The sequence below is a fragment of the Heteronotia binoei genome, chromosome 2 (assembly GCF_032191835.1).
Source record: "Heteronotia binoei isolate CCM8104 ecotype False Entrance Well chromosome 2, APGP_CSIRO_Hbin_v1, whole genome shotgun sequence".
In the NCBI taxonomy this organism is placed as follows: Eukaryota; Metazoa; Chordata; class Lepidosauria; order Squamata; family Gekkonidae; genus Heteronotia; species Heteronotia binoei.
Window position 1 is genome coordinate 93,522,251 of NC_083224.1, and position 21,933 is coordinate 93,544,183.

At 40.9% G+C, this 21,933-nt stretch overlaps 1 protein-coding gene across 1 annotated transcript in view; it reads right to left on the bottom strand.

Moving 5' to 3' along the window:
- Positions 1-357: 357 nt before the first annotated feature.
- The window catches only part of MED8 (mediator complex subunit 8), a 30,319-nt gene continuing 8,743 nt past the window's right edge, over positions 358-21,933 (bottom strand). Inside the window, exons 4-7 of the mRNA XM_060233011.1 lie at positions 3,797-3,937; positions 1,705-1,786; positions 1,267-1,515; positions 358-791 (exon numbers count right to left, since the gene is read on the bottom strand). Coding sequence (XP_060088994.1) covers positions 727-791; positions 1,267-1,515; positions 1,705-1,786; positions 3,797-3,937 — 537 coding nt within the window. The 3' untranslated portion in view covers positions 358-726. The remainder of the gene's footprint in view (positions 792-1,266; positions 1,516-1,704; positions 1,787-3,796; positions 3,938-21,933) is intronic.

Below are 21,933 nucleotides of genomic sequence, written 5' to 3' on the forward strand. Positions count from 1 at the left end.
ATCAACAATTCTTACACAGGATACAGGGGCAATGAAGTATTTCTCCACACATCTAATCATTTTAAGTATCTGGATGTTTTCACTATCCTTGCAATGAAGGGCATAGTTTTTTTTTTTCCAGTCATCTAGATGGCATCCATCAGTACAGTGAGCTCTGCCAATAGCACCTGTTATTTGTCTTGTGGAAAACATCTGGTTAGTATTTATCTTGTAATGACTGTGGGTCGATATCAGCGGAGATCAAACCAAATGATTTAATGGTTTGTTTTGATTGCGCTATATCCCAGTGATTTACAGAAAGGGAACACAAGAACAAAACTATACAGACTCAATGTATAAAAAGACAAACAAAAGTTATATGGGGCAGAGCACCTGGTCTTTATTAAACAAAAAACATCTTCATGTTACATGCCTCTTCCTCCTTAATACAATACAGATCAAAAGAAGAGCACTCTCTGAAGTCTATCAGTCTCCTTGCTACTTTTCCCTTGGGCCTGTCTAGGCTGCAGAGGTGCTCTTCCCAAAGCATATGCCTCTGGCACATGCTGTTCAAAGAATACATCCTACACTCTAGTGTCCAAAGAGGTAAATGTGCCCATATAAATAAATGAACTCAGGAGATTTTGGAGTACATGAAGGTGCAGTCAGGAATTTCATTGTTGAGAGTAGTTTGTAATCTCTGGGAAGAAGTCCGGGAGCAACAACAGGCCAATGTAGTTCCCAAACTCACCTTTGATAGGGATGCATTGAAGCAGACTTGATATTGGTTTTTATGCCACTGGGCATCTTACCTAGAGATGGGGAAAGTATGGGGTTTAGTGAAGTGATAAAGAGAAAGGCCTACATCTCAGAAGAGGAACACAAATTTGGTGGAAATTTCTTCCATTCCTTGGCCAGGGACTGGGCCAGGATCTTCCCTGCACACTGCTTATGCATGAGGCAGAGCTAATTCCCCTTCCCTCCACCTCCGCAGTCTACTCTACCTCCACCTTCTTCAAGACTTGTTTCAGTTAACATAAAATAATACACGTAAAATTTACTCTACCTCAGGCTAATATTTGTTTTTGCATACAAACTGTGAAAAAGCAGAGAGGCTGTTAAATGTCTCATCTACGGCCTCTCTGTATGCCTAAATCTACAGATTTATACAAAGTACATATTTAGCTTTGACACCAGCTCCTTTTGTTGCAACACACTCCCCGTATTCTATTCCCCTTTCTTTTGCATTCCAGGGACCTCCCAAAATGTCTGAGAGCCTGAATTTACCTGGCTGGCTTGTTTGTGGCATTTGTACTCCTCCAAGCATGGGCTGTGCTTGATTTGGTGCTCCAGGCATCTGTACCTGCTGCATGGCAGAAGCACCTGTTATGATGGTGTTGGCACCTGGCTGACTAGACTGAACAGGCCCTGTCACACCTGGTGGACGCCTATTTGACAGACCCTTCCCAAAGGCTACAGCCGCAACCAAAGCATTAGTATCAGCAGAGTTGTATGTCTGTTTGTTCTGTCGTAAACCTGCAGAGAGAAGCAAATTAACAGTGCACAACAAATTATCAGAGTTTCACTCTTTATTTCCCACTGTGCCCACTAACCCTTTTGCAAATATTTGCTCATGTTATTGCAGTGCTCATTTTCTGTTTTTAGGATCACTGGCTCTGGAACCTATCAGATGCCCCTTGCCCCCAACTGGTTCAAAGGTCATACCTCCACTCTCAGACTCTCTTTCTTCTTTGTTGATCTTCTCCAACAAATTCAAGCACATTTTGTTTAGACTTTGGATCTGTTTCTGTAACCAAAATAATCTGCATCAGTTTGAACCTCAGTTATCTTTCACCCCTTACTGCCTTCTTTAATTACAGCAAACTCCCCAAGGCTAATTCCCAGTCTTTCAGAACAGAGAAGTACCAATTTATAAATGGAAATTTATACTATCTTGACAGCACTGAGTATATGATAGATACATGGAAAACAATACACATAAAGAACCCTGTATATTCCTCTGTTTTTTAAAAAAATTATGTAACCATGGTTCTATAAATAACAACAGTAGTAGTGGTGGTAGTTGTTGTTATATGTCACCTCTCACCACCAAACAGTCTTGAGGTGGCTAACAACAGTTAACATATTAACAGACATCAATTAAAAACATAATACAAATAAAACTAAAAGGCAGCCCACATAAACAGACCCAGCTAATGAAAACCTAAACAGATGAGCTAAACTAAAACATTAAAACAATTTAAAAACAACTGTTATAATAAATATTAAAAGAGCCATATTCGTGATGGCAGCGCAACAAGCCTTCTTCATGTCTTAAACATTCACATCCTCCAAATACAGATCATATCTAAGGTCCAGGCTCTAAGGTGATCAATTCAGTTTACTCCAGGCAATAATTTCAAGATTCAGCAGTCAAAAATTTGGCGGAAGAGCTCCATCTTACGGGCCCTGCTGTGTCTAGGTATGATCTCTCCAAGGAAAACCCATTAGCAATATTGTCGGTGCATACTAGACTGTCTGTAATTTCTGGACTACCTTCAGGGGCAGCCCTACATAGAGCACATTTACAGTACCCTAGACAGGAAGTGACTGTGGCACACATCACTGTGGCTAGGTCAAAATGAGACAGATATGGAGACAGTTGGCGGGCTTAGCACAAATAGAAAAACACCATCTTTGTCACTGTTGACACCTGCTTGTCCAGGGACAAGGAGTTGTCAAGCCAGACCCCCAGACTCTTCACAGCATCTATCAATGATAGTTGGACCCCATCAAGAGTTGGCAGCTGAAGGCCCCCTGATTGTCCAGATCTCCCCAGTCAGATGATCTTTTCAACCAGCTCTGCTTCAACCAACAAACCATGGCCTCAAGGCAACAAGCCAGATCTGCTAGTACAGAGTCTGGCTGCATATCCAAGAGGAAGAAAAGCTGGGTGTCATCTGCATATTGGTAGCATCCAGCTCCGAACCTCCTCATGAGCTCAGATAGACAGATTAAATAATACTGAGGAGAGAATCACGCCTTGTGGAACCCCACACTCGAGAGAATGTTTGGTGGAAACCTCATCCCCAACCACTACTCTCTAGTAGTGGCCATGGAGGAACTAAAGGACCCACACTAAGGTGGTCTCACAAACTCCCATTGAGGCCAGGCGGTTGGCCAAGATCAATTTGTCAATACTAATATAGCAGTCCAGACCCACCCTTATCCAGTTAACAGCAGAAGCTATCCACCAAGGCTATTAGAGCTGTCTCAGTTCCAAACCCAGGTCTAAAGCCAGACTGGAAGGGGTCAAGTGCTGATGTCACATCCAGGAATCCCTGGAGCTGTTCTGCTACTGCCCTCTCAATCACCTTCCTGAGATAATTATTCTGTCCTATCATACTCAGTTTAAGTAGAGTTCAAATGTTCCCAAATATCTTCTCAAGAGGCAGACTTGCAATTGCCTGTCCTTTCTGAAACTTGCATGACAAAGCGACAGAATATTTAATTATATATGTGCACACACTCTCATGCATTTGTGCACACAAACATGCAGTGCCTCATTCCTTCATTAAGTATCACAGACCTTGAAATGGGTTCATAAATTACCTTTTCTTACAAATGAAACGGGGGTCAACACTTTTACAACACAGATTCAAGTGGGGTAGAACTTACCAGGCCCCAGACAAAACGGTTTCACAGACTGTTAGATGGTCATTGCTGGTGTGTAGAGAATTAAAGATAACAGCAGGGATATGGAAACTGATATGTCCTCAAAAAGTTGGGACAATGCTGAATTCCTCCAAATAATTACCTGTGCCACATCACTGCCAATACGAGCTGCATCTGTGCTCAGCTGCTTTTCTTGCTCCTCCACTTCAGGATCAGGCTTTGTTCGCAAATGATCAGGCACAACTTCATGGCTGAACACTGGCACTCGTCCTTCTGTCTGCCGCTGAAACAACCAGACTATCAGTGCTTAAAACCATAGTTTGTGACATAAGCACAGAATAGCAAGTTAACCCTGTAGCCTCGGTATGAGTTACACAGATTCAGAAGCTTCTGGAAATTTGACTCCAGAATTCCAGGATACCTGCATTTGCTAAGGAATCAAGATGATGTGGGGAATCAATCCAAACAAAAGAAGGCTGTAAGTAGGGAAAAAAACCCTGATTTGTCAGGAGCTGAGTGCTAGAACTCTTTGAAGTCATTATTGAAATGTCAACATCAAGCCTCCAGGATCCACAAGACAAGTATAGGAAAACATTTCACACATCCTTTCTGGACCACATGCTCATATGCAGTGTATAATATACACACCATCCTGTAGAAGCATGGATTGGAAATTACAGCACTGTGACAGGAGTCAGCAAAGGAAGAAGGTGCAAGATGAGTAAAAAAAAAAGGACTGATTAATCCCCATGCTTTTGTTTTCAGGACAGCGAGAATTAGCAAATTCTGGTCTCTTGCACAATTATCTTTATTTTGGCTTAGTCTATATGTGCAACAGAATGAGAAGAGGGGGCTGGAAAAATGTGTGTGCTACAGCCTCTTCATAAACAGATATATCCTCTCAGAAAGTTTTAAAATATTTTAAACTACCATCTCCTGTTGCTATTTTGTCCTTGCAAGTCAAACTACTGATACAAAGTGGTGCCTTTCTGTGGTTTTGGTGTTTTAGTGCCCAGGTGCTTCAGCTTCCCAGTGCCATATTGTTAAACAGGGCAGCTGGTGAGTGTTGTTTCTCTTCAATTAATATGAACAACAGAAAACATAACCATGTAATTTTGGGCTCTCCACCTTCTTCAAGGTCTGCTAAGCTAAGCAATTGAAAATAGACACACTCTATCCTTTAAAGGAGGCCTCAGGAGACCATACTACAACTTCCACAGATAACAGAGATGCAATACTTGATACAGAAGAACTCCCCTCTTTGGCCGATAGCTTACTTTTTCTGGGAGAAGTTTCTTTGCCTGACCAGCAGCCTCTTTAGGATAAATGAGAGAAAGTGTTAAAGTAATATGCCAGTCAAGATCGGCAATCCTCTATCTTTGGCTTTGTGGCAAAACAATGCTTACCAACAGCTAAAACAGTAATTGGAATATATGAGCGACTTGCTCCTGTGAACAACAAAGTAGAGACACTGTGGGCAACCTTTGAATCCTTCATGCAAAAATATTTGGGAGGGAAAATTCAAGCAGCTGGGGTTTCAGACTTATCACAAAGAATTAATTACTGAAGAGGCAGCTGACGATGTTAGGCTGCAGAAACACCACTGTGAATTAAAGTCAATCTGCAATGGGTAATAATGGTAAGTTTGCTATTCAAACTAACAAACAGATTCTGCACTCTATATTAGTCTGAATAATAATAACTTTCAACTTTGGCAAACCCACAGAAGTATCATTAGTTCCCTGAGTCAACTCTTACAAATCAAGCCTCAATATGTTGACTTACTCACTATTAACTGGCTCCCTATCATTTCAGCAGCTAAAAGAATTCTCCTAACTTTTGAACAATCTACCTTCCTACCCATGTTGTTGAAAATTAAATCTCTATTGCAAAGGCCAGGGGTGGCCAACGGAAGCTCTCCAGATGTTTTTTGCCTACAACTCCCATCAGCCCAAGCAAGCATTGCCAATGGTTGGGGCTGATGGGAGTTGTAGGCAAAAAACATCTGGAGAGCTACCGTTGGCCACCCCTGCACTATATTATTCCTGTTCAAGTATTTCATGATATTGTTGTTTCTCCATGCATTTCCAAGACAAACATAAAGAGGCCCTCTACTTTACAGGAAAGCAAAATGCCGGATAGGGGAAAAAATAAGGCATCACTTCCTGTCAATAAACCATTAGGACCCCTAAAGAAGACTTTGGTTGTGGTCAAAACACCCATTCTTATCATTGGTGTAGAACTGATGAAAGGGGATCAAGCCAAAATCATTGATAGCCTGGCTGAACGTAAGAACTTACTAATCACCCTATGTTCTTCCATGAAGCCACTTATGTCTTTCCAGGACTCAGGATAACAGCCAGAATATTATGTCAACTCATAAAGCCAACAAAGCTTCCAATGATCTCTGCTCAGAACCTCTTTGCTAAGCTGCCTATAAATTGCCATAAAGAGCTGATTCATCCATCCTCAGGAGAGGATATAAATCTCCCTTTGAAGAGTTCTTTAGAAATATCAATTGTAATTGACTAAAAAAAACTAATAAGGCTGTGTCCCAAAAATACTTTCATTGAATAGTGCTGGCTGGAAAAGAAAATCTGTATAGATTTAATATCATTCTATTACAGGAAACATGAGTTGAAGCAGGTATTTTCTAAAATATTATTTCACAATTTCTGTACTGCAATTGCAACTAGTCCTTGGGATTGCCATAAGGGAGGTTTATGCTATATTTATTTATTGTTATTTTATTTTTATTTAGTAAACTTATATTCCACCCTTTCCCATAACGAGCTCAGGGCGGATCACAGCATAGATTGACAATAAAAACCAACAAGTTAAATTTAAAACAATACAATAAAACCAAAACATCAGAACGATTTAACTAAATAAGGTGCATCACTGGTGGAAAGGGCACATTCCACAAAATACATTTTTTTTGTCCAAGAAGAAATGATGGTGTTAAAAACAGATTCAGCACCTCAACAGGCTGTTCGGCTGCTCAAATTAAACAGTTTTTCTTTGCAAGGGGCAACCAATTAGTTCCAGCAGCAATTAAGGTGTGGTATCCCTATATGGATCTCAGCATTTACCAGGAAAGTGGAGGGCATTCAAGCCTCATTCTTTAGACAAATTCTTGGTATGCCAAAATGTGTGTCCTACTTTGCTCTCTGCTCCGAAGTGGGTCAGTCTTTGGTAGAGATAAAAGCCTGGATTGCAGTGTTTAAATTCTGGCTCAAAATTCACTTTAGAACAGATCCTAACAGCCTTCTTGATTGTATGAAAAGAGACCCATATATTTCATCCTGGACAGCAGTGCTTATGTCCAAACTTAACCAGTTGGGGATAGAGGTTGATGATTTTTTTTACTTTTGATGAGTCATATATCTTCAGATGTATTAAACTGAGACTGTGGGAGTTGGAGGAAACGAAACTACGGCCAACAGACCCTTATATTTGCTCCCCAGCTTCCTTACGTCTTTATGCTTTCTGCGGCAAAATGCCTCATTATCTATCAGACTTAACCATTCCAAGTAATCGCAGGGCATTTATGTTGACTAGACTAAATGAGTTTCCCTCCAAAGTTTTACAAGGGAGATATCATCGAGTCCCTTTAGGTGACAGACTCTGTTCCTGTGGAGCGAATATTCCTGGCTCAATTCAGCATATATTGCTTCATTGTTCCTTTTATCATAATCTCCGTAAAGATTTATTTTGCAAACTTTCTTTCTCCTCAGATTTGTCTATTCTGCCACTCTGTCATTATTTATTGAACGATACTGACGGGGAGGGTAGCGAGGCTGTGGCAAAATTTTCGGCTGACATCCTTAAATTTAAATCTGACCATGTATGAATGCTTCTGTAAGCTTGGTTTCATTTTGATTTTATCTCCAATGTTTAAATTTTTATATTCTGTGTATTTTTATTTGCAGCTGTTATGCCATTAAAGGTTTGGTATGGTAGGAGCACCTCAACAGGCTATAAAGCATTATGTCATATGTGGTTATTTTGCATTGTATAATCTTATTGCTAACATAAATTCTACTATCCAGGCACAATTCATAAGTCCAGAATAAACATAAGCAAACCCCCACCCCCTCCAGTTTGATCGGGACTGCCAGGCACTGAAAGCCCAGCCATGAACTCTGCATAGTAACTATTGGAATAGTGGTGCAAAAACTCTTCCAGCAAATTATTTTAGGCTTAAAAAGCAATTCAAAATTACTGTAGATCAGAAAAGAAATTGGCACAAAGAAGAAGATGGAATTTATTAATTAATGTGTCACTAAATAATAACACTAAGAGCCCCGTGGTGCACTACTGCAGTCCTAAGCTCTGCTCATGACTGGAGTTCGATTCTGGCGGAAGCTGGGTTCAGGTAGCTGGCTCGAGGCTGACTCAACCTTCCATTCCTCCGAGGTTGGTAAAATGAGTACCCAGCTTGCTGGGGGGAAAGCGTAGATGACTGGGAAAGGCAAGGTCAAACCACCCTGTAAAAAGTCTGTTGTGAAAATGTTGTGAAAGCAATGTCACCCCAGAGTCAGAAACGACTGGTGCTTGCACAGGGGACTACCTTTACCTTTAAATAATAACAACAAACAAATCTGGACCCTTTTCTAATATATCTGATCCCCTTGTCTAATTCTGACCTAGACCTGGGAGGACCATCTTACAAATATCTTTTTAACTCTGCTAGATCATAGTGCTGAGTCATAATGAAATAATTTGCTTAATTAATTAGCTAAAAGGTAGGGAAAGCCCCTGGTCCTGATGGACTCCCTTCTGAACTGTTCAAGAAACACTTGGCATGGTGGGCCTCTCCCCTAGCTACTCTCATTTTTCTTAGTGATAAAACAAAGAGAATGCCTGATTCCTGGACCACAGTAGTTCTGATACATAAAAAGGAGACCCTTATTTTTTTTTAAGTAACATTTTCTCATTTTTTACAGAAATTCAAACAACTAACTTCACTAAACTGTTAATTACACAGTGCTGAACTAAAACAATAGTTACTATATAACAAACTAAATCATTTTTGCATGTAGAGATTAGGCAATATTTCTTGTTCAATCAAATACATTACCACAGGAAACCAAGGTTTGATAACTCATTTCTCATATTGCAATGGAGGAGCCTGTTCATGGGATAGGGTGGAATAGAAATCAGCAAAAATAAATAATATCTGTTGAAGAAAATCCTATTTTACTTAAAACAGAATAATCCCAATTTTTTAAATCCAATTCTGAGCAGGAGTTTTCTTGTCTAACTATTTAGGAGACCCATATTTGATAGGCAATTATCACCCAATTAGTCTTCCATCCATCATTGGTAAGCTTTATGCAAGGCATTTACAACACAACCTCTCCTCCTGGATGAACAACCAAAAAAATCTTGAGTAGGGAACAGACTGGGTTTTGTGTTGATAGATCCACTCTGATCACTTTGAGAGCCAGTTTGGTGTAGTGGTTAAGTGCGTGGACTCTTATCTGGGAGAGCCGGGTTTGATTCCCCTCTCTTCCACTTGCAGCTGCTGGAATGGACTTGGGTTAGCCAGAGCTATAGCAGAGGTTGTACTTGAAAGGGCAGCTGCTGTGAGAGCCCTCTCAGCCCCACCCACCTCAGAGTGTTTGTTGTGGGGGGGAGAAGATAAAGGAGATTGTAAGCTGCTCCGAGTCTCTGATTCAGAGAGAAGGGCGGGGTATACATCTGTAATTCTTCTTCTTCTTCATTGTGTTACCCTTGCACATCTGGCTGAGAAATATGCAAGCCATGGTGGGAAGAAACTGAATAAGACATTAATCAACAAAAGATTACTTTTTCTTATTCAAAAGCTACACTCCCTAACTAGCTGTCAAGTTCAATATGGCCCTCAAGGTGAATTAACTAGAGCAGGGGTGCTGAACTCATTTGTTACGACGGCCAGGTAGCGGAGATATAAACTTTATAAAGGGCACAGACAAACACAAAGATTTTTAAAACTTAAAACACGCTTAAAGCATTAGCACGTTTGCAATATTTTGCTTAGCAGTTTCCAATAACGGACACCTCTTGCTTTGAACTACTGCATCAAAATCTGGAGACAATGTCTCTGTGCTGCAGCAATCTTTTTTTTTCCATTTTAAAATTTTTATTAAAGTTTTCTCATGTTTTTGTTATAAATATAAACATACAAAGATTTTCTCTAATATACAATAATTATTTACAAATAACATTTCAGTACAGCACAAAGTAGAGCCCCATGGTGCAGAATAGTAAAGCTGCGGTACTGCAGTCGGAGCCCTCTGCTCATGACCTGAGTTTGATCCCAGGGGAAGCTGGTTCAGGTAGCTGGCTCCAGGTTGACTCAGCCTTCCATCCTTCTGAGGTCAGTAAAATGAGTAACCAGCTTGCTGGGGGGAAGTGTAGATGACTGGGGAAGGCAATGGCAAACCACCCCGTAAAAAGTCTGCCGTGAAAACGTTGTGAAAGCAACGTCACCCCAGAGTCAAAAACAACTGGTGCTTGCACAGGGGACTGACTACCTTTACCTTTTTACAGCACAAAGTATTTCTTTGGTACTGAATATACAATAGAAGACTTTCTATTTGTGTATTCAAAGAAAACATATCACTTTTCAACGAATGTGCTAGTTAATAATGGGTTTTCTGCCCGGACAATCTGTGCTGTAATTTTGTCTTGAACCAGAATGTCCCAATTTTTTTTCAAACCATTGCCTTAATGTAGGGACCTTGTTTGTTTTCCACTGCCTTGCCAGTATGAATTCAATTTAGCGTATGATTGATTTGGCCAGTAGTGCGAGCAATTCTGGGGTATTTGATAGTGGGCATCCCACAATCTTTTCAACTGTTTTTACTATTAGTTTCCAAAAAGCATTGATTTTTGGGCAGGCCCAGCAACAGTGTAGAAAGTAGGCAGTGTGGCTACACTCTTTCCAAAAGTTCACATTAGGTAATAATTTGCTACAGTATAGCTTATAAGGAGTATTATACCACCTAGAAATGATTTTAAAAATTTTAAATCTTTATATTGGTAGATTTTGACTTGAATAATGGAGATTTCCATAGTTTCCCAGTGCTGCTCTGTTAACTGGATGTTGCAATCTTTTTGCCAAGCATTTTGGTGATGTGCCGGCTGCGACCACAATGGATGATTTAAAAGTGCATAAATAATTGAAAATGCCCCTTTTGTATTTGTATTTCTGTTTTTTATCAGTTGTTCAAACTGATTCAGAGATCTATTAGAAGTAATAACTAGTATGATGTTGTGCAGAGCATGGTGAGCTGACGGTATTGCATCCATGGAATTTTAATCTTATATTTCTTTTCCAATTAAGGTAATGCACTCATCTTAGTTATAGCAATTAACCGAAAGATCCTTTGATCTCTCCAAATTTTGAAATCAGTTACTGATTTGCCTGGAGCAAACCAGTCTTGGCTCAAAAAGGCCATTACTGGTGAGGTCAGTGGAGGTAATGTTTTTCTCTGTTTGTCCCATAACTCAAGTGCGTGTTTCAAGTATGGGTTGTAGGATCCTGTCATTTTTCTTTCGGCTTTCCCATTCCAGATAGCCTCATGTAGAAATGAGTCAGGTAGAGAAGTTTTTTCAATTTGTACCCATGCTAGGTTGGATACAGGAGAGGCATATAAAAGAACATTTTTCAGTTGAAATGCCAGGTAATACTTCTCTAGTATGGGGACTCCTAAACCTCCAAATTCTGGTTTGGACATTAGATAGAAAGAGACATGGGTTTTTTTAATTGTCCAAGAGAAATTTTGTCAGTTGAGATTGTCACTGCAATAAATCTTTAATTGGAATTGAGATGGGAAGAGCAACAAGAATTTTAGTAAAAAGGTTAGTATTAAATCATTTTTTTTCCATTAGGGACAGATTTAGTGTCTTCCACTGTGTTAATGATGACTTAATATAGTTATAAAGTGGGGTATAATTATACAGAAATAAATCTTTCATATTTAATGGGATAAGAATTCCCAAATGTCTCCACATTGTCCCCACCTATTTAAAAGGCAGGGTCTCCTTGATGGTTTGTTTTATTGCTGAGGGGACAAAAATAGGGTAAATTTCAGACTTTGAAAAACTGATTGTGAATCCAGAGTATTTACTAAATTGATCAGTGGTTCCTATCAATTTGTTTAGTGACATGATTGGGTTGCTAAGGCAGAAAACAGTATCAATCAGCAAATAAACTAAGTTTGTGGGAGTCTTTATTGATATCGATACCCAGGGCTTTTTTGTAGAAGGAACTCCTTTACATATTAGGCCACACACCCCTGATGTAGCCAATCCTCCTGGAGCTTAAAGTAGGCCCTGTACTAAGAGCCTTGTAAGCTTTTGGAGGATTTGATACATCAGGAGTGTGTGGCCTAATATGCAAAGGAGTTCCTGCTACAAAAATGCCTTGTCGATACATTCAATTTCAGTGTCTTGGCATACTGCATGTGCTGTAGGTTCTAACAATAACATAAATAAGATTGGGGATAAAGAACAGCCCTGGTGGGTTCTCCTGGCTAGTCACAAATCATCAGATCTGTACTGGTTTATGGTGATTTGAGCTTTAGGACTATGGTATATTTAGGGTTGCCAAGTCAAATTCAAGAAATATCAGGAGACTTTGGGGGTGGAGCCAGGAGACACTGGGGGTGGAGTTAGGAGCAAGGTTGTGACAAGCATAATTGAACTCCAAAGAGACTTCTGGACATCACATTTAAAGGGACCACACACCTTTTAAATGCCTTCCCTCCATTGGAAATAATGAAGGATAAGGGCACCCTATTTTGGGGCTCAAAGAATTGGACCCCTGGTCCAATCTTCTTGAAACTTGGAGGGTGTTTTGAGGAGAGGCACTGGATGCTATGCTGAAAATTTGTTGCCTCTACCTCAAAAAACAGCCCCCCCCAGATACCCATGGATCAATTCTCTATTATACCCAATAAGAACTGGTCTCCATAGGGAATAATGGAGTGTCCAGCAGATTTTTCTTCCCCTCGCCCACTTCCTGATGACCCTGAAGCAGGGGGCCTCCAAACCAGGGGATTCCCCTGGTCCACCTGGGGATTGACAACTCTAGGTATATTGCTTCTATAGATCTTTTAAAAATTGGGCCAAATTGCATAAAATTCAGAACTGATTTTAAGTATGGTATTTCCACCTTGTCAAAGGCCTTTTCAGTGTCCAAAGAGAGAATAAGGGAATGTGTTTTAGTGGCTCTACTGTAGTGGATTAAATTGAGTATCATGAGAATATTATCTGAGATTGACCTCCCCCAGAATAAAGCCTGCCTAATCTGTATGAACGAAGTTTGCTATAATTTTATTAAGGGGCCCTGCTAAGATAGATGAAAAAAACTGAAATCACAGTTAAGGGTAGATATTGGATGATAAGACACAGGGGATAATTTGTCTTTTCCTGGTTTGTGTAGAACTATTATCTTAGAGTCATGCCAAGTTTTATGGAGGTTTCCTGTTGACATGACATACTATAAAGTTTTTAGCAATGTTTCCATCAGTACTTATTTAATCTTTTTATAAAATTCTACTAGGAATCCATCTTTGTTGGTTTTTTATCTTTGCTAAAACTGAGTTTAGTTCTGTTAAAATGATAGTTTATCTAAATATTCTGTATTCCTTTGTAAGAAATTTATTAAAATGTATAGATTTTAAGTAATTAACAATAGAAGTAAAATCTAAGTTAGATGAGGTATAAAGATTTTTGTAGTATTCATAAAAAATAGATGAGATGGACCTAAAAGTCAGTTTTCCCCTTTAGTGATTTTATCGCATGTATCTGGGTGTCAGATTGTCGTTGTGCTCGTCTATGTTTTAACAGTTTTATAGACCTAGAGGTTTTCATCACATTATTTGTTTTAACATCATAAGGGGTTTTTTGTATGGTTGAAGTCTTAAGCAAGTCCAATTTTTTCCTTTCCTGGGTCAATTTTTTTAAAGGTTTTTCCCCCACCATGTCTCATGTGTCATAATTCTAATGTCAAAATTTTTCTTTAATTTCTAACAAAGGTGGGGTTTTTTTTAACAGGCTGAGGAAATTGAAATTAATTTCCCTTGGAGTACTGATTTAAAGGCATTCCAAATACAGTCTTGGGCAACCCCACAATCAGAATTGAATGCAAAATATTCTTGTATATATTTAGTTAGATCATTGCAGATATTTTCTTTTGTTAATAGTAGGTTTATTCAAAGTCCATCTGGGGCCCTTGCCATCTGAATCTTGGGTATTTGTTACATGTTACCCAGAAATGGTCCAAAATAGTTGTACAGCCTATGTTAGCTATTTCTATATTGGATGCCAAAAGAAAGGCTATTCTGATATATATCATGGAGGGATAAGTAATATGTGAATTCCCTAGATTCTGGGTTAAGGGTATGCCATACATCTAGATAATAAGAATCCAGTAGTTTTCCCAATTCATTAGGTTGTAATTGTTTCTCTTTCTGTTATTACTCTTATGCAGGGCTTTTTTTGTAGCAGGAACTCCTTTGCATATTAGACCTCACCCCCTGATGTAGCCAATCCTCCAAGAGCTTACAGGCCTTTTAGTACAGAGCCTACTGTAAACTCTTGGAGGACTGGCTACATCAGGGGTGTAGCCATTTTGGTCCTCTAGAAAAAGTCCAATCAAGATTCTTGAGAGCTTTGTTCCAGGTTCCAAGATGCGTGTCCAATGCCAGTCTACGTCTTGAGTCAGGGTTGGTTAAGGATGTGGAAGCTAGGGTAAGTCTAGCCTCTATTAACTTTTGTTTAAAATTAGTACACATCCCAAATGGTTTGACAGCTTTAGTCCTGCAAGATAATTTTCAGTCCTCTTGGGAGAGGGCCATCTACTCTAAACTGCAGAATATGGGCTTCTCTTTAGAATTAATTATACAAATGGTTTATGATCAAGCAAGATCAATGATAAAGACTGCTTGATACAAAGCACCAAAGAGGTATCAATAATACCCCAAATTTTCGAATTCCAGAGAAGTTAAAATATGTGGTTGCTCTGGATCCTACCATCCAGTCAATGGAGGACTTTCACCGTGGCGAGATGGCGAGCCCTCCCATCTGCAGTTGTAGAAGGGAGATTTTAAAAAACTTCCATGAAGGAGAGACCCTGTCCATGTGGCATTGATGAAGTAGAATCTGTAGAACATGTACTGTTTTGTTGTTTCTGTCAAGAAGTTTGATCTAATGTAATTGCTTAATAATTACTTAGGTTGTTCTGATGCCAATATTATAAGGAAGCTTTTGATGGGTGCAAACTCACAGGTCACTATTAGCTTGTAGAATTCGGTGTGAAATTTTATGTATAGATTCTAAATTTTAGAGATATCTAATCAGTGTAGATTTTAACTTTTATGTATGGATTTTAAATCTTAGAGATATTTTTGTTATATTTAGACCAATTTTATTCTTAAATATTTTACTGAATAGTTTTTGCTTTTGATTTGTACTGGTAATTGGCCGAATAAATTGATTTACTGATATATTAGGGGTGTGTGGCCTAATATGCAAAGGAGTTCCTGCTACAAAAAAAGCCCTACTCTTATGTGTTTTGTCTAGGTTGGTATCCATAATAAAATTAAGGTCTCACCCAATTAATACTACTTCTCCTTATTGGAAGTTTCTCAAGTTATTGAACGTTTTCCTTATAAACTCTATCTGTCCACTGTTTGGGGCATATTTAAGATGCCGCTGGCAGGGGGACTGCTATTCAGTTCATCTTTGAGAAAGATAAATCTTCCCTCCGAGTTTGCTTTTGTTTGCTGGACTTTAAAGGGTGTGTTTTTTGAAATTTGTACTGCTATTCCCCATGCCTTGGATGTGCCTGTTGGCTGGTAGGTCTGAGAACCAGTTAGTTTTTAACATTTGAGGATTTACCCATTTTGAGTGAGTTTCTTTTAAACATACTATGTTAGGCTTTTCCTTAGCCAAGAAATTAGAAATGTGTCTAAGTTTTATTGGGTTTTTGAAGCCCATACAATTCCATGTAAAGAATTTATATTGATGGAACATTGTGGTTGAAACAAAGCGCTATACTAGCTGTCTGTGGATACAAATGTGAAAGACTGAACAAAACAAAGCAAGGCAACAATTAAAATACACATATGTAAGAATAAAGATAAAAAACTAAAAGCAATAAAAATAAAAACAATAAGGTAAATATTTTTTATCCCATTCTAGTATCTCTGGTTTACTCTGTGATCCATATATTCTTAAGCCTTATTATTCAACGCCTTTGTTAAAGTTTAACCAAACTAAAAAAAAAAAAAGAATTATGGGTATAACCAGGGCTTTTTTTGGTAGCAGGAACTCATTTGCATATTAGGCCACACCCCCATGATGTAGCCAATCCTCCAAGAGCTTACAAGGCTCTTAGTACAGGGCCTACTATAAGCTCCAGGAGGATTAGGTACATCAGGGGTGTGAGGCCTAAAATGCAAAGGAGTGCCTACTACAAAAAAAGCCCTGGGTATAACCATATAACAGTGTCACCATGCACCTTCACTCCACTCCAGAATGGTTCTGGCTGTCTTCCACGTAGTACTCTCCTTTTAAGTAATTTTCTTCCTCTGACGTCAGCTGTATGTTCAAAGTTTCCAGCAGCTTTCTCCCAGTTGCAGTGTCTGAGGCTGTGTAAAGGAGGCCATTCTTATGCACCAGGATGTCTGATGTGTTATAAATAATAAAAATAAATAAATAAAAATATTTTTTTTTATTTATACCCTGCCCTCCCCGCTGAGGCAGGCTCAGTGTTACTCCAGCAAAATTGGATATTGCTGTTGTAAAGCTTGGAGGCAAAGCTTTAGATTTTTTCCATTTTTCTAAAGCCTTTGGTGGCACGTCCAAGAGCACTAGCACTCTGTGACCATCATGAGAGAGTAAACCTAGTCATTTGGCTTCCTGCAGGATCTTGTGCTGGGGTAGAAAAATTGGGTGAGAATGTACCTGGATCTTCCTCTGTGAGCAATGCCATTGGCCCTAGACAAACTGTTCTTGTAATGGCTGGGGTTATTCAATTTTCGAGTAGGGGTATTTTAGCCAGCCAGGAGGATATAAAGTGTGCCAAGTCCATTGTTTCTTCCACCCTCTCTGCAATTCCCCCAAATTTCAAGTTATGAACTTGCCAGTGGTTTTCCAGCACTATGATCCAGTTAGTTAAAGTAGTCTCTGTTGCTTTAATTTGTTGAAGCTCTCCCTTCAGTGCAAGGCTCAATTCTGCAGCTTCCTCTGCGATTTTCGAAGCATTGGAGAAATCTTTCTCTACCTCTGCTACTTTGGTGTTGAGAGGGGGGAGATGTTCAGCCAGGCAGTCTTTAAAAAAGTTTAAAATGTCTTAGAGGTGGAGTTCAGTTAAGTCCTTTTGGCTGAGTGGAGCTGTATCAATTTCTTTTTCTATCTGGCTCGCCACTGGAGAGTCAGGCACCATTTTGGGTTCTAACAATGCAATTAGGACAGGGGTATGCATGAGTACCCAGCTTGCTGGGAGGAAAGTGTAGATGGCTGGGGAAGGCAATGGCAAACCACCCCATTAAAAGTCTGTTGTGAAAACGTTGTGATGCGATGTCACCCCAGAGTCGAAAACGACTTGTGCTTGCACAGGGGACTACCTTTACCTTTTTATGCATGTGGAAGCCTGAAGTAAAGAGAGTAATTACCAAAGCCGCTTCTTTCAGTTGTGGCTTACTCTTGAGTCTGCTTGATTTTCTCAATGGGGGATGAAGAATTCTAGCGTCTGTGGTCTCACAGTTCTTGTCAGGCGAGGGAAAGGTTCAGGAGCTTGATCAGTATGCATCCACTATCACCCAGTGATGCTCCACCCCCCCTACCCCTTAGTAATCTTGAGTTTGCTATTCAAATGTGTATCTGTAAGTTTCAAACCTACTTTTGATTTACTGACAGTCATTACAGAAATTGTATGCTGTGCTCAATGCCCTGGACCCAGGGGAAAACATGAAATGGCTAAGCATTGTAAGCTTTTGATATAAGTTGCTTTGTGTGCTGATCAAGAACATGAGACAGCACCATGACACAGACGGTGAGCTATATGTTTATCTACAAAACTATAGTCTTCCCCAGAAAAATAACTACAACTGCTATGAGGCAGTGCAAGAATAGGGAGACAGCCATGTATAGTGGTCAGTACCAGTCTACTATCTGGGAGGCCTAGGTTCAAAATCCCCAGTCTACAAAGGAAATATGCTGGACACACACTCTCAGTCTCACTGGTGGCTTGCTGTTATTCCTCATCTACTGGATTAAGAGGGCATTAATACAGTACAAAAGAGGGAGGGAATCCAGCTGCACCCAGGTGAGTCCTGGTAAAATGAGCCTAAATACACACACACTGTAGCAGGCAAAGAGCTCTAACCTTGAATAAAACTGTGTTGGTCTTAAAGGTGTTTTTTGTGTTTCTCTCCTGTGATGCAAAGGAGCCTCCCACTAATTCCCTCTTCTCCGAGGGAGAAGGAGCCTCAGCCAGTGGAGGAGCTTGGCTCTGTAGCTCTGCTGTGCAATTGAGAGAGCCTGGCACAACTCTAGCATTGACTGAGAGAGCTCCAGCTGTGCCAGGCACTCTCAATCACACAGCAGAGCTACAGAGCCAAGCTCCTCCACTGGCTGAAGTTCCTCCTCCCTTGGGGAAAAGGGAGGGGGGAGAAGGAATGAGCCAGATGCTGCTCTGCTCAGCTGCATCATGCAGAGAAACACAAAAATGGTGACCAAAGGAACCAGGAGAAGAAGAAAGCAGACAACAGTCAGGTGTTCGTGGGCCTGATAGGAGCCCTCCAGGGGCTGCACATTTGACACCTCTGAACTAAAGAGAGCACTTTAAACTGAGGCATTAAACAGGGATGCGTTCTGGCTCCCTGCTTCTTTAATCTTTTTATAAATGACCTCGCACCAGCCCTTAGGACAGTTGAGGGACACCTTCCTAAATATGTCTCTCTTCCTATTTCTTTACTACACTATGCTGATGACTCTGTGATACTATCATTAACAAAATTGAGCTTAAGACGTCTCCTATCTACATTCATGACTTATTGTGATTCAAATAATCTCTGTAAATTTTAAAAAATCTGTCTGTCTTCTCTAAATCTTGGAAGGGTTTTGCTGGAGGAATATGGGAAATTGACACTGAACAGGTAAAACAATTTAGATATTTGGGACTGAATTTCCAATACAATTGGACATCCAACAGAAATTATACTCTAACTTGGGGGTGCCCAAATTGTGGCTCTTTCACACATATTGTGCAGCTCCTGGAAGTCAAGGAGGAACTTAATGCAGGCTTACTCTCAAGTAAACTTGCTTAGCATTGGGACCTCAGTCAGCCTCTGAGTGCGGACCCATTCGTAGGCAACTATTTCCACCATGTACGAAGCAGGGAAGGAGGGGGAAATAGGCAGGCTTACAAGCTTTACTCCTCCACCACTGAGGTCACCTGGAAATCTAGAGTGGGGAAAGAGAGTGGAAGAGCTGAGGGAGCCACTGGATGGAGGGATGGAATTAAAGAGGGTGGTGCAGGGTTCATAGCGCTTATAGGAGCTATATTTTTTACTAATCTTGGTGTCAAGGCAAAAAAAGATGCATATTGATGCAAACAGTGGTCAGTGATTTATGTGGTGCATGTGTGTTTTCTTCTGTCAGTGGTGCCAAAAAATAATTCCCTAACCTTTCCCTATACTGGTCTTACAAGGACTGTTATTCTTAGCTTTTTTTCCTTTAAAGCATGGTTTAAAGAAAATGCCATGCCATGCTTGAGGATTCATATGTGCTATAAAGTGCATATATATGTATTTTATCTTTCAGTGCAAAGAAAGTATTGAGCATTTTAATAAAGACATGTTGTAATATTTGTTCACGTCTTGCGGCTCTCAAACACCTGACGTTTATTCTGTGTGGCTCTTATGTTAAGCAAGTTTGGCCACTCCTGTTCTAACTCCAGCCAAATGTAGTGCAGCAGGTGTACCCCCCCCTCTTTTTTGGTACATGATGGCCAATATATTCCTGCCTCTTTATGTGTATTCAACACTAAATCTGTGGCCCAGCTACCAAATGGAATCCCTATATGGATTGGCACATTTAACCAGGCTACTGAGAGGATTCAATAGTCTTCTTTGCACCATATGCTGGGTGTTTAGTCTTCTTAGCAGTGTTGCTTACACAGCTATGTGCCCTGAAACTAGGCAAAAGCTTGTGGAAACAGAACGTATGGATTCAGAATGTAAAGTTCTGGTTGCATCTCTTTTTTCTAACTCTGGGGTGGCTAAATTTGATTAATGTAAGAGCCACACAGAATCAATATCTGCCTGAGAGCATGTCTGAAAGCAGAAAGGAGGGAGGGAGGGAAGGAGGGGGAAAGAAAGAACTTTCATTCTCTGAACTAACTTGGCTAGGAGAAATGATTTAAAGAGAGAAATGTCTTCTCCAAGCTGGCTGACAGGGCATTGGGGGCTTTGGGAACCACACGATATGTAGGATAGAGCCATATGTGGGTCCTGAGCTGCAGTTTGGCCACCCCTGTTCTAACTGATCATCCAAGCTACAAGCTGCCATGCTTGCGGATTCATATGTAAGCAAGCAGTCAAAGTTAATCAACAGGAAAATTATCACAATTAGCATCTCTCCTGACTCGTTCCTGATACCGGAGAGCTTTAAGACTGTTGCATCAGAGCCTGTTAAATATTGAAAGGCAAATTTTGTGTTCTCTAGCAAACAGATTTTGCTGTCCTGTGTCTCATAGTGTTGCACCAGACTATGGTACTGCAGCTGCCTATTTATCCAATCTAGAGTCACCTCATAACCACAGGGACTTTACACTTGCTCAATTTAATATCCTTCCTTCACCTATTCTATTTGGTAAATAGGAACCCATTTAAGAAAGGTATTGCCCTTTTAGGGCTAGGATTCCCAAACAATTAGCTCATGTATTACACCCTGCTTATTTAATTTATATGCAGAGTACATCATGCGGAATGCTGGCCTGGATGAAGCAGAAACCGGAATTAAGATTGCCGGGAAAAACATCAACAACTTGAGATATGCAGATGACACCACTCTAATGGCAGAAAGTGAGGAGGACCTAAAGAACCTCTTGTTGAGGGTGAAAGAGGAGAGCACAAAAGTAGGCTTGAAATTCAACATCAAAAAACCTAAGATCATGGCATCCAGCCCCATCACACCTTGGCAAATAGAAGGTGAAGACATGGAGGTAGTGACAGACTTCACATTTCTGGGATCCAAGATCACTGCAGATGATGACTGTAGCCATGAAATTAAAAGACATGTGCTTCTTTGGAGGACAGCTATGGTGAACCTGGGCAGTATAATAAAAAGTAGAGACATCAGCCTGCCAACAAAAGTCCGTATAGTCAAAACAATGGTATTCCTAGTAGTAACGTAAGGCTGTGAGAGCTGGACCATAAGGAAGGCCGAGCGCAGAAGAATAGATGCTTTTGAGCTGTGGTGCTTGGGAAGAATCTTAAGCAGGTCCATAGCCACGGAGGGGGCACAGCCCCTCCCCCAACCCCCCCCCCCCTCAACATGTATGGTCCCTCCTTTCCCCAACAGGCAAGTGCTTGCGTTGCCTCCCTCCCCACTGTCACTGCCGCAGCCACTGCTATCCCCTCTGGCCCGCTCCCCCGCTGCGCTCCGTTTGCCCCCTCCCCCCGGCTTGCTGCAACTAAAACTAAGTCCTGCTGCCAGCTTCTTCTTGCAGCTCTTGCGTTTCGTTAAGAGACCCTTTTAACAAAATGTGCAGGCGCGGGCTGCGAGAAGAAGCTGGCAGCAGGACTTAGTTTTAGTCGCAGCAAGCTGAGGGGGGGCGGGGGGGTGAATGAAGTGCGGTGGCAACGGCGGGGGGCGAGTGAGTGGAGTGTCCTGGTGGCGGCAGGGCAAACGAAGTGCGGTGGCAGCAGGGGACGGGTGAGCAGAGCACCCTGGCAGTAGGGGGGAGGAATGAAGTGCGGCGGCGGAGGGCAGGTGAGCGGAGCGCCCTGGCGGCGGCGAGGGCAGCGAGCGACATGGGGGGTGCCTGGCTAGGGTGCTATTCACCCTAGAGCCACTCCTGCCCCCACTTGATCTCCCCGCTGCTCTTGCGGCCCCGCAGCCCCCCCACCATTTTTTTTTCTTTGGGGCCCCTCCACCAGAAATTTTCTGGCTATGGGCCTGATCTTAAGAGTCCCTGGACTGCAAGAAGATCAAATCAGTCCGTCCTAAGGGAAATCAACCCAGACTGTTCCTTGGAAGGTCAGATGCTGAAGC